This window comes from Ciona robusta, chromosome 5 (genome assembly GCF_009617815.1).
Source record: "Ciona robusta chromosome 5, ASM961781v2".
Lineage (NCBI taxonomy): Eukaryota > Metazoa > Chordata > Ascidiacea > Phlebobranchia > Cionidae > Ciona > Ciona robusta.
In genome coordinates this window covers 6,038,931-6,056,903 of record NC_143239.1, presented here as the reverse complement: position 1 = coordinate 6,056,903, position 17,973 = coordinate 6,038,931, and the positions used below count along the sequence as shown (strand labels likewise).

The 17,973-nt window shown below is 36.8% G+C and overlaps 4 protein-coding genes across 6 annotated transcripts; 1 reads left to right on the top strand and 3 right to left on the bottom strand.

Moving 5' to 3' along the window:
- Positions 1-501: 501 nt before the first annotated feature.
- LOC149736006 (uncharacterized) lies at positions 502-8,690 on the top strand. 3 transcript variants are annotated; one of them, XM_089877727.1, is made up of 15 exons: positions 502-927; positions 1,451-1,557; positions 3,011-3,097; positions 3,572-3,642; positions 4,291-4,369; positions 4,852-5,021; positions 5,247-5,403; positions 5,640-5,726; positions 6,001-6,131; positions 6,357-6,417; positions 6,685-6,881; positions 7,175-7,226; positions 7,305-7,586; positions 7,821-7,961; positions 8,198-8,690. In XM_089877727.1, the coding sequence occupies exons 1-15, from the start codon at positions 864-866 to the stop codon at positions 8,606-8,608; spliced, it is 2,097 nt and encodes a 698-aa protein (XP_089733853.1). In that variant the 5' UTR covers positions 502-863; the 3' UTR covers positions 8,609-8,690. The 3 variants fall into 3 exon arrangements, with proteins under 3 accessions (XP_089733853.1, XP_089733852.1, XP_089733854.1); XM_089877726.1 differs by having other exon boundaries at positions 508-927; positions 7,302-7,586; XM_089877728.1 differs by lacking the exons at positions 502-927; positions 1,451-1,557 and adding an exon at positions 2,501-2,724 and having other exon boundaries at positions 7,302-7,586.
- A 447-nt stretch (positions 8,691-9,137) lies between these two features.
- Positions 9,138-11,696, bottom strand: LOC149736005 (cAMP-regulated phosphoprotein 19-like). Its single transcript, XM_089877768.1, has 3 exons — positions 11,552-11,696; positions 10,813-10,917; positions 9,138-9,991 (listed from the first exon to the last, which is right to left on the bottom strand). The coding sequence occupies exons 1-3, from the start codon at positions 11,624-11,626 to the stop codon at positions 9,815-9,817; spliced, it is 357 nt and encodes a 118-aa protein (XP_089733894.1). The 5' UTR covers positions 11,627-11,696; the 3' UTR covers positions 9,138-9,814.
- On the bottom strand, positions 11,696-12,916 carry LOC149736004 (endothelial differentiation-related factor 1-like). Its single transcript, XM_089877766.1, has one exon. The coding sequence runs from the start codon at positions 12,860-12,862 to the stop codon at positions 12,416-12,418; it is 447 nt and encodes a 148-aa protein (XP_089733892.1). The 5' UTR covers positions 12,863-12,916; the 3' UTR covers positions 11,696-12,415.
- Positions 12,917-13,501: 585 nt separating this feature from the next.
- On the bottom strand, positions 13,502-17,076 carry LOC149736003 (protein EFR3 homolog B-like). Its single transcript, XM_089877725.1, has one exon. The coding sequence runs from the start codon at positions 16,753-16,755 to the stop codon at positions 14,398-14,400; it is 2,358 nt and encodes a 785-aa protein (XP_089733851.1). The 5' UTR covers positions 16,756-17,076; the 3' UTR covers positions 13,502-14,397.
- Positions 17,077-17,973: the final 897 nt, after the last annotated feature.

The following is a 17,973-nucleotide window of genomic DNA, read 5'->3' as shown; positions in this document are numbered from 1 at the left end:
CAGGTGGACAAACACTTGTATTGAGTGGTGGACGCACTAATCACTTTCATATTCCAAACATGGTTCCTATAATTTGAAACTCTTAATTGATGAATCTTTAATTTAAGGCGTCTATATTGATAGTACTGTTGGGTAAGATGGGACACCTTTAGAACACAATATCCCATATTTCATTATCGTGTTTTAAACAATTAACAACGGCCTGTCGAAGTCGTGGGAATACGCTTTTATAATTCTTTAAATGCTCTTTGTTTATTACTAAATAGAACGAAAAATAGAATAAAAAGGTAACCCCATCTTACCCCATCCTACTATAAATATATGAATATTATATTTTTAGTCTACAAGAAGAAAATTACTGTAAATCAGAAATAGTGGTGTTTGCTTCTATTACATACATATTACATTGAGCAAACTTAGGCGTAGAGGATAGGTTGCGTAACGATTATTTGACATCGGGTATCTCCTAGTCTTTGGATGTTGTGTAAACACCAGTGGTCTGTAGCGATCCATATCTAATTTGGGTTCGCACAAAGCCAGACCAAATCTCCGTTCGCCGTCAATTCGTCTTATTTGTCTCGCATACGAGATAGTAAGAGCTCATTGTGTCGTGCGCAGTTTCGTTCTTTGATGTCTAGAAATAGCGGAACGTTTCACAATGAAGACGAAGCGTTGGGAAAATATTAATACACGTTTCTGTGAGAAGTGCTAACAAACCAAGGACCAAAACCACGAAATACACAACTTCAACGTGAGAAGAATGAGCGCTATTGTTATGAAAGCTACGAATGCGGTATCTTGGAAGGAATAAATAAATACAACGAAAGTTAGAGCTTTTATTCAAGCCAAAGATTTTCCGGGTTATGGACAAAATGTTAGACCGGGAGTTTGCTACACCATCACCTACAAAGGCGACCTGGGAATTAGGTAGGTTGTATTATGTTTGTTGTTGTCAGACATAGATTATTTGGTCCAGCTTTCTGCTTCAAGAATGATAACTTATCGGTGCAGATTTAGGAACCCCTTATGAACGTAGACTCTCATACCTAATATAATAAGTTGTGTTTTTTTAATACTTGGTCAATCATTTTGCTTTGAGCGTGATAAAAAATCAATGCAGATTTATGGAACTTACTTTTATCAAAGTTATATCATAGATCGTTGCGTTTTCGTAACTCAAATTATTGTCTAAATCGACCTACTGAGTTTGGGATACAAGTAATTAACATTCGGTGATTTACCCAATCACAGTTAAAGGATAATGGGTAAATTGTTATTAAATCCTGTCCTAGGACGCATGTAGCGTGCCACGCTGTGGCACCTCTCACATAAAATAGAATACGACAGCATTTTGCCAATAGTAGCAGCATCCAGCTTCGAACCAGTACCCACCGGTTACAAAATGCACTGTAACAACTATATACAATAAAACCTATTTATCCCCATCTAGGATGGCAAGCACCGGACAATATTCTCAAGATTGAAGTGTTTGACAACAACAGGAGAAATGCTACGACACGAAAAGGGGCGTCCGAGTTTATACGGCAAAAAGTCATGGTAAGATAAAATATACACATTAATACTGCGAGGTAAGATGGGACACCTTTGGCACATAATATCTAAAATATCCCTTGTTTTCAACTATTAACAACGGTCTATGGGAGTCGTAAGGATACGGTTTTATAATTCTTTAAATGCTCTTCGTTTACTACCGAGAAAATAGAATGGAAAAGTGTCCCATCTTCCCCCACCCTACTATACCTAAATATTTAAAGTGTCGGTTTTCGATTGACGTCCGGGCTTGACATTGTGTGCTTAACCGCTGCGTACACTTTTCAAACGTTGCCCAATTGACCCAACAAAAACAGAAACGGATTGATACAATTGACCTGTAGCCCCAATGTGAGTTTAAATTGTCCACGAACGCAAAGCTCAAAAGTAGTTTGGCCATTGTGTTATTGTGCCGAAAAGATCAATAGAGTTTGAAAACTGTTTGGCAATTCTCTACGTATAGCATTGCGAGGTAAGATGGATACCGTTAAAGATGGATACCGGCAAAAAAACACATTTCCTGATTGTGTTTTAAACTCTTCTTTGTTTACCACTGAATGAGCCGATAAAAGAAAATGAAAACTTAGACCATCTTACCCCAACCTATTATAGATACTGCTAATGCAAAATGACATTAACAAACACTCGGGGGCTTGGGAGGGATTGGCGTAATTATCATAAAAGCGCGGTGTCTGAAAACAAACATTTTATAAATCATTACTCGAACAAAGTCAATATTGCGAACTCTAGCCGTTGATGCATCCTCAACCACACAGTTGAAAAGCAACTAGAACATAAACGTTTAGAAAGCGTTTGGTTCGTTATGATTCTTTTAAGTTAAATGTTTTTAAAAGTTAAATGTTTTTTTCCAAGTAAAATGTGTTTTTTTTCAGATTGTATATTTAAGATGGGAAAAATATGTTGTGCATATTAGAAAAATTAGAAGTTCAAACTAAAGAAAAAAACTAAGTCTGATGCACAGCAACTCTCATAGTCATACTTTGTAGTTAGGTTTATCCACAATATAGTAGCAGCGAGGAACAAGTGATAAGTTTAAACATGACTACAAGAAAGCCACGAGATAGAAGATTGTCTCTTACTTACATAGCAGCGCCTAATGGAGACCCAAGCGTCCGAATCGCGACCTTAACTGGCCTTGATAATATACACAAGGTATATTCATAATTGGGGTTGGGTCACCGCCAGTTTTCGAATGTTCATTGACATTTCGTATAATTTGATTGCTGATGTATATATTGAACACGTTATAGTGACAAGTGGCCCTATACAACATTTTTTCGAACAATTGTTCCTATATATATATTTTGTTATATAGTACTGTGGGGTAAAATGGGTTATACCGTTATCATCTAAATCCCATATTTTCCAATAGTGTTTTAAGAACTATAACAACGGTCTATATATGGGAGCGTGAGTTTCTATATATTTTACATTGCAGAGAATGGAAGCATCAATGGAGTTGAATGGACGGAGACAAAGCAGAAAATCAGTAACTTTTGGAAGCAAGTACCATCCACCTGGAAAGGTATAGTAGGGTGCGGGAAGATGGGACACCTTTAGCACATAATATCTAAATATCCTGATCGTGTTTTAAACAATAACTAACGGCCAATAGGAGTCATGGGCATTTACTTTTATAAATTCTTGAATGTTCCTTGTTTACTACTAAACGGGGCGAGAAAATAGAGGTAAAAGGTGTCCCGTCTTCCCCCACCCTACTGTATTATAGTATTCTGTTACTACTACTACCAGGCATAGTATAAATAGCATATTAGTATTAGTTCCCTGATGAAGTCGCCGCATAACAGACGAAACGTTGGAAATACATTACGTTTTTATACCCGATGAGCCACTAATATGGTATTATAGTAATTTCAATGTAACCATGTGTAATAGCAAGAATCCCGAAAGCCTTATGTAGCAAAAAAACAGTTGTTTATAGTGTTACGTTTTTTTTAAAAAAAGGCTTTGTTTATAATGTCATGTTTTTTCGTAACAGTTGCTGGATTCTTTCCGGCGTATTGTGCGAAGTGTGATGCTTCTCCTACGCTGTTTCAGAATGCGAAAACGGTAATAATATAACGTATTCAATATGTATATGGATTTACTATAAAGGTTCAATGCGTAAGGTGGCATTTTAACAGAATCCCGATAATACTCATATATAGTTGGCGGTCACACCAATTCTCTTTAAACCAATACTTTATCCAAATATGCTAGAATAAAAAGGTGTCCCATCTCCCCCCACCCTACTATATATCTTTGTGGGTGATTGTTGTTTTTATTTTATCTGTCAAGCTTGTCATCATGTACAACTCATATGTTCGAATATAGTTTAAAGTATAGAAAGGTGAGGGGAGATGGGACACCTTTTCATTCTGTTTTCTCGTCCCATTTGGCAGTAAACGACCGCTGTTAATTGTTTAAAACACGATCAGGATATTAAAGTAGGGTGGGGGAAGATGGGACACCTAATCATTCTATTTACTGGTCACATTTAGTAGTAAACAAAGAAAATTCAAATAAATATAAATCCGTATCCCTACGACTCCCATAGACCGTTGTTAAATGTTTAAAACACGATCAGGATATTTGGATATTCTGCACTAAATGTGTCCCATCTTCCCCCACCCTACTATATGATATTATGTGCTGAAGGTATTACGTCTTTTCCCCACGGTACTATAAAAGGTGCAATAAGTTACGCTTTGTTAACAGAATTGCGGTCCAGTCTGGCGAGCTGACCTTCACACATCAAATTCAAACAGTCGATATGTCGGTCGTTGAGAGAAGTAGTGTAAGTGTAGATACCTAAACATATGTGAAGATATCTATGGCGTTGTAAGTGTATGGTTTTATAGGTTTAACGGGGACGCTGTGAGTTTATAGGTTTGCCATTAAATACGCTATACAAGTAGTTAAATCTGTTTGATTTTGGAGCTTAAGGTGCTTTTATCGTTTACATTGTGATATTAAGCTAGTTTTACTATTTTAGGTGCAACAGCCACGCTTTTTAACTGAGACTCTTTCCCACATTTTATACACATAGCGTGTTTTAACAACTATTGTTTTGCTGTTGATTCCCCGACTTCCATAGACAGTTGTTAATTGTTTAAAACACGATCAGGCTATTTGGATATTATGTGCTAAAGTTGTCCCATTTTACCCCACCCTACTATATACGTATTTAAGCATGTATATTATATCCATACTAGATGAGCCGCTAAAAGCCTATTTACATTGTGCATGGTAGCAGAAATATATGTTTATTATCTCCAGATAAGTTGGGAAATCCGAATGATTCTATGCACACCTCCAGATTTCAGAACAGAAAAAGATGTCAAAAAAGTGACGTCGTTCCTCAGAGCAAATGGCGCAATTAGAACGATGCTTGGGCCAACCTCATACGAAACTGAGGATAAATTTGGTCGGCTGGTGGCGTACGAGAGGTATAAATGAACGTAACTAGCTTTATCATCGCGTGGCCGGAAAATGACAGTCGTTATAGTATGTATATAGCTGACAATTTAGACAACCCATTATAGTAACCATTGAATAAAGCAATCGTAGGTAACTGTCTTGCCCAAGGACACGTATAAGCCCAAAATTGTAGCAGCAACAAGCCTTGAACCTGTAACCTCTCGGTTAGGGTTTTAAATTTACGAAACTTACAGTTACGAAAACGGGCGAGTACTCGCACAACAGGGGAGATCCCCTGACCGATTCTACTACGTCACAAGAGGAAAGATACTGGTAGTAAAGGAGTATCACGTGGGTAACAGCGTCATATCAAAAACAGTGGCTGTGCTGACGAAGGGGAAAACAACGAGTGTAAGTTTCCACAACTATGATGCTATGAGTATAAAATCGACTACATATAACTGTATAGAGACAAATTTCTGAAATAATTAACTTTTAGTTAATAAGACCTGTGTTTGCTGTACACCGAATACTGAATTCCGACGGTGTTAATGAAAGTATGAAATTTATTTTGTCTCTTCATCCATGATAACGAAGACACAAGAGCGGTTTTAATAATATAAACTATATTTGATGTTTTTGATCAGGTTGACGAGATGGAGAGAAACTGCAGCGAAAGAAAACAGAGTTTGGTTTGCAGGGGAACAGTTGAATGCTTCGTACTCGATAGAGAAGTATGCTAATATGTGTTCCCTCTCTTTTTATAATCGCCTATTTTATAGCTGGACCATAAAATTTTGATTTACAACGTTTTTTTTATCTTTTTTATAGCTGGAAAAAACCTTCAATTTGCACCGTTTTTTTTATCCTATTCTATAGCTGGACAAAAGCTTGTTTGCAACGTTTTTTTATCCTTTTTATAGCTGGATCAAAACCAAATTTTGCACCGTTTTTTTTCGACTATTTTATAGCTGGACAAAAAATAATTTTCATCATTTTTTGTCGCAGGACTATTATACATTGCGACAAGACAAAACAGACGGCGCGAAGGAATTTTTATCCCAACACCAAATCCTTAAATTGTTTCCTTCAGAACTATTGAACAACCAGCACAATATTATTGACCTGCAGTATTACCCGTAGGTTTACTTTAACTGTAGTGCTAAGCTTGCCATTAAAAACAAAAAGTTTTATATGTTACCAAAAAGTAATATCAACCACAAAGTAACACATACGTGATAACTCGTAAGCTGGCACGAGATGTACGAAACAGAACATTCGTGTTATATCGACTGTCGTTTTCCACGCGAGGATCAAGTAAGTTACAATTCTTTCAATCATTTTAAAACTGTTTTTTTTTTCAGGAAAGACAGTGTGGTTTATCCTGGCGGCACGGATTACGAGTGGCTTTATGTCATAAAAACTGTAAGTTCGGTATTTTTAAACAATATGTATGGTACAGTGGAAGAAGATGGGGCATAATTTTATACCATTTTCGTCCCATTCGGTAGCGAACAAAGAACATTAAAATAATTCTAAAACCGTATCCTCAGGACCCCTATACACCGTTGTTAATTGTTTAAAACATGATCAGGATATTTGGATATTATGTACAAAAGGATCTTACTCCGATCTTACCCCACAGTACTATATCAAGTATTGATATGTGAGTTATGTATTGAACTATTCAAGGGCGATTGTCGGCTGGTTCGCACGCAGTACGTAGCCGATGTATTTTGTCGGAAGGGTTCGCTGTTCAATAAACAAAACTCTCAAGAATTGGGTTGCGCTAAAAATAGAAGATACAGCAGAGTTCAACCGCCGCTGGCCGCTTTCAAAATGTACCAACCTGTCGCACGTTTGAACACAGCACCACCTTATACGACTCGGTACGTTTTAACAAGTTTGTTATTTCTGCTTTTTATTCTGTGTCCTTAAGGACCTGGTATTTGGGCCAGATTTTACCCAGCATAACAACAGCAGCGTGTAACTTATGCGTGGAAACACTATTTTGTATTTTTCGTTAGCGTTTTCGTTATAAGCGTCCCTTTTTACTTCTTGCATAAATAAAAATGATTTTTTTTTTAAACGAAACGTTTGAAATGAAAGTCGTATTTGCAATATTGGCTGTCATGTTTAACGTTTAACTTATCTGTTTATAAAACGAATTTCAAACTTCTAGTAACCAACAAGCGGCAACAACGGAACACATTCCAATTCTTAATAACGAACAGGTAACTTTTTTGTTTATTGTGGTTATTGATTTCGTTCACTATGAACCAAAACTTAGCGATTTCAAATGATTTTAGCAGCGACTGAGCAGATCAACTGAGAGCTTAGCAAAAGGGGAAACGCACAAAGATATAGAGAAATTGCCAAACGGAGACTCGCACTCAAAAACACAAAGCTCAAAAACTGGAAATAAAAATAATATTATATCGAATTCGGTCACTTTTCCCGATGTGACCGCTGGAAGCCAATTCTTTCACAATCGAAGAATGAAACAACCTCCTGGACCTGCGCCACGCACCGCTCCAGCCACTTACCGACGTGCCCATTTAGAACTGGGAAGGTTAAAAGTCGGCGACGTATATGTAAGTTTGAAACTGAAGTAAAATAATCCTCCTGGGTGTTAATTTCTCGAACTCGTCAAATTATAGCACATTAAATTGTCGATATAACACGGTAGTGGCCATAGTAGTTATAACACAGATGGACCCCACAGCCTCTGGATTAGAGGCAGCCGTGCTAACCACTGTACTACGCCTTCTAATTAGTGCACTCTAATGTTGACATAAAACGAAAGCTAAGATGTGTGTTTCTTGAAGGGTCTTGACGATTTGATCGGCAACAACGATGACGTCACTCGAATAGCGTTGCTAAGCAGAGGTGCCGACGTCATCAGGATAAAACGAAGTTTCTTTCTACGTCACGCACCAGCTAGTTTGCTTATTCAACTTAACGCAATGGTAAGTTTAAGATGGTACACACATTATGTCCCATGTTTCATTATCGTGTTTTAAACAATTAACAACGGCCTATGTGAGTCGTGGGGATACGGTTTTATAATTCTTTGAATGTTTTTTGTTTACTAACAATTTGGAAGACCAAATAGAATGAAAAGGTGTCCCATCTTTTCCCATCCTACTATATATCTGTGCTCGTAAAATGTTCAACACTGTATTATATGTATATAACGTTACAGAACCACGACTTCCCAACGGTAACAGAAGCAAGAGCGGCCTTGGAAGCCACTGAGACGTGGCAGATGTATAAATCTGCTTTAATGGAGCTCGTTGCTACATCAAATAGAACCCAACGTGAAACATTTCGAAACCAATCTACAAGTCTTATACTACCGTGCTCGTTTATAAACGGAGGCCTCCGGAGTAGATGTGTCACTTCCCAAAGAACGCAGCGAGGGATTCCCTCCAGAGATAATAAGACTAATCGTAGCAACAACACAGCGCTCAGAGAAATACCGGCATTTTCAGGGCGTAAAAATACTCGTAGCGCATACAGTGCCCCTATTACAAGGTCCGACCAAATAACGTTAACTCGTCGTGGGCGATTTCCAAAACTTTCAACTTTTCAAACGGAATTCGTTTCAAAATAGCTGCGAAATTGTAGAGTGATATCTTTGCCATTATTATTTGTATTCATTGGGCGACTCTGTCATTAAAATGCTGTTTTTATATATTATTCACTTTTGCGTGCACGTTTTATTACAAAGTTCGGTTAAGCAGCTACGCTTTTTTACTCCTTTCCACACGTTTTATCTATAGCGTGTTTTAACAACTGTGGTTTTGCTGTTGTTTAAATACCATGATCTTCACTATCGTTTTCGAAGAGATAAATCAAAATTTAAAAAAGTATTATGAAAACTTGTTTTGGGTTCAAAATGAGTATTAAACACGTTTGCAGATTTTTTTCTAAGAATGAATGAATTAAAATTAATTTATCCTCGCGTGGCCGGATAACCACTGGTTATAACACAGATGGGCTTATTACCTCGGGATTGGAGGCGACGCACTAAACATTATGCCACGGTCCAGCATATGACCGTAACTGTAAGAGTGTATCTTAAATTGTTTATATTTAATTATTTAAATACCCAGATCCACACAAAAAAAGTTTCAGCAACATTTTTAGTGGTAAAAACATTTATTGGTGTTATGTACAAATGATAGCATTGAAACTATGGACGGACAACGAATGGCAGAAGGCTGTAGGCAAGGATGACTTTCCTGAAAGTGAGGTTTCCATATCTACAAACACGTATAGAAAATCTGGTTTGTGTTTTGCTGGTCAAGAAAATTCACAGAACAGTTAAAAATTTGCAACACAATTCTTAGCCTCACTTTCTTCTTATACAGTTTAGAACATTAAGAAAAAAACCAGAATTAAAATAAATAGAAATTGATCTATACGCAGCGTCCTAAAAAAAGAGGTTAAAATTCTTTTTACAGCAAAGTAACATTTCTATAGTTTTTTAATGGGTAAAGCTAGATTGTCAACGACATAGAAAAATTATTCCGAAAATCGCAGAGAGTTAAAGGAAGGTTATTTGTGGCCTGCAGACTCATCAGGAACATTTTCGGGCAATACAGAAACACTGAAAAGTAAGAACAACGAATTTGCCGCACTAAACTCTATGTAAGAATAATCTTTTAGCTGTTCATTTGAAATAAAGAGCCGCTAAAAGATTATTTACATTATGCCTGGTAGCAGAAGTAACAGAATATCTATTAATATTGTAAGGGTAAAAGCAATTAAGCCAGTGCTGCTGTTGGATGTGTAGAAAATACAATCAAAGATGAGTTCAGTTCAGCTGAGGAATAACCAGGCTGCTCTGTGAGGCTTTCCTTACTCTTGGAAGTTCATCCGGTGTGGGCATGTGGTCGCCAGTGACCTCTTTTTTGACTTCGATGGGGATTTTCTGCTTCCCTCCAACTTTAGCACGGGCCATGTTGTAGTCACCAGAGTCAAAGTATTTGTTCTGTGGTTTGAAGAAGCTTTAAGGGACAGACTTGTAAACATTGTATTGTGAGGTATGCGACATGCATTTTTAATTGATTAACCCACCATACATACATGCATTGGCGTACAGTTTTGCAAAGCTATACACAGTATTAAATTAGAACGCAATTAGTTAAAGTCTCAGCTCTACGCGAAACATGACAGGGATCTCGCGCATAAAAGCCTTTTTTCCCTTGCGCGTGTGCAAGTGTTTTTTCCTGTGCGCGCGTACTATCATTAAAAATCGATGTGCAAAGCACTTACATTTCCAAGCCACATGTCATATTAGGAAATCCTACTTAATTTAGAACAGATTTGGTTCTGTTTAATAAATTGGCGTGCACGGGACAAATTTTTAATTTGTATACAAGAACAATGTTGCCTGAGATAGTTCTAAGCAGTTTATTATACACCAACTTTTCAACAGGTTCAAACAAGAAAAGTGGCTTTCTTATGGGGAATCAAACATGCAAATATATAATTGGTTTATGTGGCAAAGTTTTATTTAATACCTACATTGGTCTCTGAAAATAAATCCTATACCGCTACTAAAACATGCTTAAACCCTAATGAGCTGTCTTGTAAAACATAAAGCCAAGCATCAGGTCCAGAACTCCCATATAATATATTCAATGGTGCATCCAGAATAAAAATCAGTTTTTATCTTTAAAAAAAATACCTGAAACCCTGGGCCACACTACTGCATATAGAGCAAAGCATAAGGTTTAGAAAAACACATGCATAAGAGCCGAACTACAGTATGAATATGCCTACTAGCCACATACATAGAAACCCACTTACCCCACCCTTCTGAGCCAATCTCTTCTGCAACAAACTCGAGCCTCCTTTCTTGGCAAGATTTCCATATTTTGCTTTCAATATTTGTTCCTGTTGTTGTTCGACTGACTGTAATACAATGTAGTCAGTAAAGTCAGATGGTTAGTTAGTCCAATTGCCTGAAGATTCTATTCTATGTGGGTGAGGTCCCGCAATGTGGCATGCTATGGGTCCTGGGATTAAACCCAGGATTGGCCCATTATTTTAAACCTTATATGTAAAATATGTTTAAACTTAAATTAATAACTATAGCTTTACATTTATGGCCTTTCGGGTGTTAAGTTACAAGATGTGTTAGATGTGTTAAGATGTGTTAAGTTACAAGCAAACACACACACACACACACATATATATATTAAGACTGAGATATCTATTTATAGTGCAAAAGCCCATAACAGTGTTTTAATTAGGCTATTACCTCAGCCGTGTCATATCTGTCGCAAACAAATTAAATATATCTGCATTGTAGCTTATGATTTAGGTTTAATAACAACACATAGCTAATAACTATTGGCTGATACAAGAATAATAATATATAAAACACGCATGTAGATTAATAGCAACACATATAAAAAAACATGCATGGAGCTTATGGTTTTAATGTTTTTAAGTTAAACTGTTAGTGGAAACAAAAGCGTGCGGAAAGACGGTATATTATATATATATATCTGGTTTCTGATTATATTGTATTATTAATACTTACAATTGAAGGAACAGTTTCAGTATACGGTTTATTCACTGGTTCCATGGTTGGGACCACATCAGGAGACACAGACATGATTGTAGAGTGAAACAAATCTACCGACCCAAAGACACAATAAACATTAACTTAGAAAAATCCTCGCTCCTGAAACAGAAACTGGGATGTTATATACAGCATAGTGTCATGTTATGATGTGAGCACAGCAAAATAGCATTGGTAGTTTTGATTCTGGTGTAGTACTAGTATTACCTTGTAAAATTTACATTACTATATTGGATGGGTAATGAACACAAATAAATCCTTATTAGTTGGCTTTTTAAATGCGCAAATCAATATTACAATCAATATGCAGCTACAATAGAACATATTATATAATAAACACACATATGTGTATGACTTGACCATTGGTACAAATTTATAAGTTTCCCACCAAATAAAAATTCGGGAGTTTATGATTTTTTAGTTGTACGAAAATGATAAGACTTGCAACTTAAATAACTCACAGTAAATACATTATTCACTAGATAGCATTATTTGCATTTTAACTGACATTTTGTTGCATATTCCTGAAATAGGTTGTTCTCTAGCAGCTAGCATGAATGAACACAAACCCTTAAACACAACACACAAGTACTTGCTACAAAACAAACTTAAAGGCACCCCTTATGTTACAACAATGAATTATTGAAAAGCAGAAACACTTTAACAGCAAGCTTAGTTAGAGCAAATGCAACTGGAAAGTTAGTTAGGATTTGGCATTTTGGTACAATTGCGATTAAGAACTTAAAAACTGGTTTTTAATTGATATCTCTCTCTGTTCTGGTGACTGTACTTCATAACACATGCTTTAAAATTCCAGTTGAACTACTTTTTACCAGGAGCCTGCAGGGGCAGCCCTTTATCTTTGCCACGAAGTTTTATACCGATCGCCCGCTCAATTTTCCCCAAGATTTGGTTGTTTGGAATTGCTTTGCCTGACTCATATTCATTGATAATCTGCGGCTTTTCATTTATCTTCGTCGCTAGCTCCTTCTGCGTGAGGCCCTTTTGTTGGCGTCCCTTTTGGATCAAGCGACCAACAGAAAGAGACACTGTTTCGTGATGAAGTTCTTCCGTTTCTCGGTCTAGCTTTGCAGTGTTTTTGCTCGTAGCCGCTTTTTTGTTCGTTCCAGCCGCAAATTTTTGTCTCGTTTCTACATCTTCCCCTTTTCTCATGGCAGCATTCACCGCCTGGTTTGATTTTGCCGCCCCGGGTTTGGGTTTTGGCTTCCGCAAGTAAGTAACAGAATCCCAATCAGTGTTGCTATGCATATTTGTTGATAGGTAATACCTGTAAAGAAACTTAACTTTGTAATAAAAATTTATAAACTCTTTGCTATTATTTAATTACCACGTTACAACAATATAACTTAAATTGTTTCTTTCGTTTAAAACAAGAATTTTTTTTAATTACAACTTTAGGTATTATTTAATTAACAGTTTTTACAATATAAATTAAACTGTTTTTTTCACTTAAAACAAGGTACTTTTAAGAAGAAAAGAGGTAAAAATACACAATATGTTCTTAGTACAGGTTAGCTAACTAAATAGTTAACCTTTTAATAATCAATTACCAAGAAATAATGTTGCATTGCCAGTACCACTAAAAAAAGGTGGTGTGTTACAGACAGTACAGAGACACCGATTATTCTATCTATAGATAAAAAGATATACCAAGAACTGTTCTACTATTATTATAGCACATTTTAAATGCAAAACAAATATAAAAGTGTAAGTAAAAAGATTTTAATTAGGTCAATCATCACATGAGATCACTATTAGTCAGCTGTATTTGGAGGATTTCCATTTGTTTGATCGCCACATTCTGTTATTCTCAACATTATAGGCTTATCAAGCCACTAAGTCACATTATACAGTATGGTATATCACAGTTTTTTCTAAATATTTGGATCTGGAAAACAAAAATATCAATAAATATAAACACACATAATATATATAACTACTGTGGTACTGTATCTGTCAAAATGCATTACATAATCACAATATTAGAGAAAAATTGTCAGAGTATCTAAGTAATTAAGCACAATTTGTTGACAGCTAAGAGTGGGTGTTTATGAGAGCATAAGGTGTATGAATGAGCAATTTACCGCTAAATGCTTTAATTCCGGTCACACAAAAACATTTTTACAACATGATGGCATTCACAGGCGCCACGTTATTTAAATTTTTAACAAAATCTGGTGTGCAATTGTTAAAATGCAGCTACACGTATGGTCATTCAACATGGGGAACTTCATTGATTAATGTGGTGAATGTAATAACTTCGCTCTGCTTGTTTTTTTATAGACAACTAACAAGGTTAAAGCTACTTGATGCTAAAACATACAATGTCACCCCTGTTTCAAAAGTTGGAATAACAACACATTTCGCCTATGATGTCATTTTAACATTAAAAAACATAGGAATATTATTTCACTTGACATAAATTTACAAATAAATAGAAAACATTAAAAGCACAAATCATAGCATGATTCATATGTAGCAGGAACCAGTAAGTACCAATATAATTTGTGACAAACATTAAAATAACATATTTCACTTTTATCTATATAGTACGGTGGGGAAAGCCGGACACCTTAATCCAAGTATCCTGATTGTGTTTTAAACAATTAACAACAGTCTATGGGAGTCGTAACGATACAGTTTTATAATTCTTTGAGTGTGCTTTGTGTATTACCAAATGGAATAAAAAAATAGAATAATAAAATGCCCAATCTTATCCCACCCAAATATACTGTATATGCTGCAGAAAATTGCACTGTCAAATTTAAAATTAAAGAAATAACTTAATAAGCGTAAATTGACGGATATTCCATAGATTCAAGATCATAGTCTTGTACATACAGATCCTCGTCCTCTAATAACTGACTTACAAGTTTCTGCGTTGAATCTACAGGGTCAGGTTGCATTTCCGACAGTAATTGTTCAAACGGAGCGCTTCTAATATGGTCGGCAAGCTTTTTCTGCTTAGCTAGACGCCCTTCTTTACTCATGGGTGGCTTATAAAAGACTTGCTTCAGATATTCATATGTTATGTTTTCCGCTGACATTGTTCCATCTTCCATGACTACTGACTGCTGTTTATCAACTGAGAATTCAATGTTGATTGATTCAACATCTATTGAACGTTGAGCATCTGAGCTGAGAGTATCCATTTGTAAGTTTGCCTGAAAAGGCCTGGTTAATTTCTCGATATTGTATCCACTTCTTCCTTTAAGAGCATTGTATATCTCTGAGCTGTTGAAATAAACCTTCTCTGCATTTTCTGGTGATAGCTTCTGTGGTTTGTGGTTAACATGGCTATCGAGTGCGTTTTTAGGCAAAAACTGAAGGGCAAATTTTTCTCGGGCGTGAATGACCTGATTCACATAATGCTGGAACTCAGGAACAGCTGATACGTGCGCAAGAATCAATAAACAACAGCTTGTAGAAGCAAGCACGCCGCATGAAAAGTGAGTCATGCCAGAGTTGCTAATTGAATCAACAGCTACAGATTGTACAGCAAGCATGATTCGTGTCACATCCATAATCACATCATGGGAAACTATAGAGAGGCAAAGCACTGCCGCACATTTGTATAATGAAGTGAAGTTGGCAATGGTGTTTGTTTCAAGGGTGTAGCTACTGTACAACCAATTGTAGATACTAGGCAACCTGCGCTCTAGAAAATCACCATCATATTTGCCAGCAGTTGATGTTATCAGTTTAAGAGATTCAACTTCTCGCTGATGTGAAACCAACTTAAGTTTTCCATAATTTTTATTCTTATCAAGCAACGAAGCTAACAAACTTTGAGCAAGTAGGCGATCGCCTGGTTGGGCAGAAAATGCAACTTTTAACAGCGGCTCCAACAGTGTTACTGTTAAATTTGAAATGTTGCTGCAGTGATAAGTTTTTGCTATTTGTACCAAACACAGCAGAAGCAAATGAGCAAAGTTTTGTTCTACATCCGTTTCATTCAGGTCTTCGCTGTTATGAAGAACCTCATTCGCACGGTTCACATAAAATGTCATGGTTTCTAGTTTTTGGTAATCTGGCACCACGGCAGCAAGAACACCTGTTGTTTCAATAAGAGCCTCCTCAAATTTGCTGTGTGGTTTGCTGTCCGCACACAAATGCAGGTGTTTTGATATGCGATTAAATACATCCAAAACTGAAGGCCCTATAGCAGCAGAAGAAGGTATAGGAACTATTATACAAAGAACTTGTAACATGCTTGCTTTAATATCATCATCTTCTTTTGTGTTTTCATCCAAATGATCAAGAAGCATTTTAACAACAACATGACTGTATTGTGCTTGTATAGAATACATTATAACTTTAAAACACTTGATTGCGAAACCATTTTTCGGGCCCCATAAACTATGGTTATCCATATGTGATAGTGCAGGTACAAGAGCTGCAGACACATTTGCGAATGTTGCGCGAGAAAAAAGCTCCCTCAGTGCTTCTTCTGCCAAAGCTGAATGATTCACATTATTTTTATTATTTCCCGGTGATGCCTCCTCAGTCAAACTCGAATCAGGGTCATCTTGCATGCTGTACAACAGTGATGGAATTATCTTATCCATATGCTGCTTTTCCCATATATTAACTTGTAGTTCGTCTGTTACAGTTTTTCGTATAACCCCTCTTAAACCTCTGACACCATGCAGCTGCACTTTCTGTCGTATTGCGCTGTTCTTCTGCTGACTGTGACACATTGAGCTAAACTTTGAAACAAAGAAATCATACCTTCGATGATATGAAGCCGTGTCCTCTTTAATTTCAGAAAACTTCTCAAACGAATTCGTGCCAAGAGTCAGAAACTCAGGGTTGTCAGACTCCAGCAGCGTAGCCACCATTTTTAAAAAGCTCTCAACAAACAGATTAATCTGCTGCGCATGACAAGCTAGCAGTAACTGGTTTAAAGCTTCCATGGCGATCACGACAGGCATTTCTCTTTTCCTTGCCATATCTCTTGTGAGCCTTCGTGCCAAATAATCTCCAATTCGATCAAGTTTTTCCGGTGCAGACGCGGCATAGTAAGTTAATTTTTCCATCTCGCTCCGAACCAACCCATCTTCAGGGTTGGCAGGGTAAATACTGTCAACTAATCTTTTATATTGTGGCCTTAGAGCAGAAAAACAAGAACAGCAACTCATGGTGTAGCAGTTTTCAAGATTCTTATCACATTTTTAAAGGAATTTCTAACTAATACAGAAATATTGCATTTTTAAAAACGAAATATTAATGTAAAATGCATTTACTTTAAAAGCAATCTAGAATCTTGGTTTCGAAACATTGGGGGCCAAACATTTCTCACGAAATAAATATTGACATTTATGTCCGATGTCGCTGACCACTAACAGCGAAATCGTTAATAACCATGTCAATATTTAACATTCTCGAAGCTGCAATATTCTAAAATTTTCCAGTAACTTATTAAACCTTATACTTACACCACAATACTGAAACACGAAATACAAACGAAGATTTTTGATAAATGTTTATTGCTCCCCTAATAAATGAAAATGGGGGCGTGGAAAGGATACAGTTAAAAGTTAATGTTTGAACGTTTTTTTTTAAAGAATTCTTAACTCCTGTGAAAATTCAGACTACTGCATACACACTCTGAACTTTATAAGCAAATAAAAAGGTTAACTATATTGCTGTTGTTTTTGCTCTCATCGATATTAAATTAGCATCCGGGAGGTGGGGACAAAGAGTTAGGAGGTGAGTAATCTCGAGGTTTCTTAGAAATATTCGCAAAGAGAAAATTGAAAGTTCTTAAAACTGGAAATTCATGATTCCCATTGCGTCCAAAAGAAACGTCCAACTATAAACTCCCGAACGGAACCTAACATTATGGTAATATAAAAAGTTTTAACTGACTGCTTGGTTCGTGGCCACAAAATTTGGATAACCCAAATCGATTTCGGGTTTTAACACCCGCCCTGTCAAGATACGATTAGTTCCGCATCTTAGTAGGGACATCACACAAAGTTCACATCGCCTACTTATGGGAATAGAAACGCGGTTTTGTCCGTTGCTTATCATCCTGTTTTGGGTTAAACATCCAGTTCTAACACTAGCGTCGCGTGGTCAGGCAAACGAACGGATGAGATTAGAGGCGATAGCCGCAGTTTAGAGAGAGAAAGACGCATAAGGTCTTAGCGTCATAACTCAGGCTTGTTGCGCAAATAAACAGCGTCTTGAACTCGGCCAAGTACTCGCACCTGTACGCGTTTACGCTTCGTCGCGCACGCACCTTGCGAAGCATGGGCATAAGGCTGAAGAAGCCGTAATCTGTCGTGTTGTGAACATCATTAAGGTAGAATTCCACGGTGTTTCTACACGAGGTCTAAATGGCGTCATTTTGA

What these genes read in the sequence shown, in the direction of transcription:
- LOC149736006 (XM_089877726.1), top strand. Translation starts at nt 864, where the DNA reads ATGGACAAAATGTTAGACCGGGAGTTTGCTACACCATCACCTACAAAG. An exon ending in GGCTTTATGTCATAAAAACT is followed by an intron (nt 6,418 to 6,684) that starts GTAAGTTCGGTA and finishes GAACTATTCAAG; the next exon opens with GGCGATTGTCGGCTGGTTCG. An exon ending in TAAAAGTCGGCGACGTATAT is followed by an intron (nt 7,587 to 7,820) that starts GTAAGTTTGAAA and finishes TGTTTCTTGAAG; the next exon opens with GGTCTTGACGATTTGATCGG.
- LOC149736005 (XM_089877768.1), bottom strand. Translation starts at nt 11,626, where the DNA reads ATGTCTGTGTCTCCTGATGTGGTCCCAACCATGGAACCAGTGAATAAA. An exon ending in CTGAAACTGTTCCTTCAATT is followed by an intron (nt 10,918 to 11,551) that starts GTAAGTATTAAT and finishes ATTGTATTACAG; the next exon opens with TCAGTCGAACAACAACAGGA. An exon ending in GATTGGCTCAGAAGGGTGGG is followed by an intron (nt 9,992 to 10,812) that starts GTAAGTGGGTTT and finishes TTCAAACCACAG; the next exon opens with AACAAATACTTTGACTCTGG.
- LOC149736004 (XM_089877766.1), bottom strand. Translation starts at nt 12,862, where the DNA reads ATGCATAGCAACACTGATTGGGATTCTGTTACTTACTTGCGGAAGCCA.
- LOC149736003 (XM_089877725.1), bottom strand. Translation starts at nt 16,755, where the DNA reads ATGAGTTGCTGTTCTTGTTTTTCTGCTCTAAGGCCACAATATAAAAGA.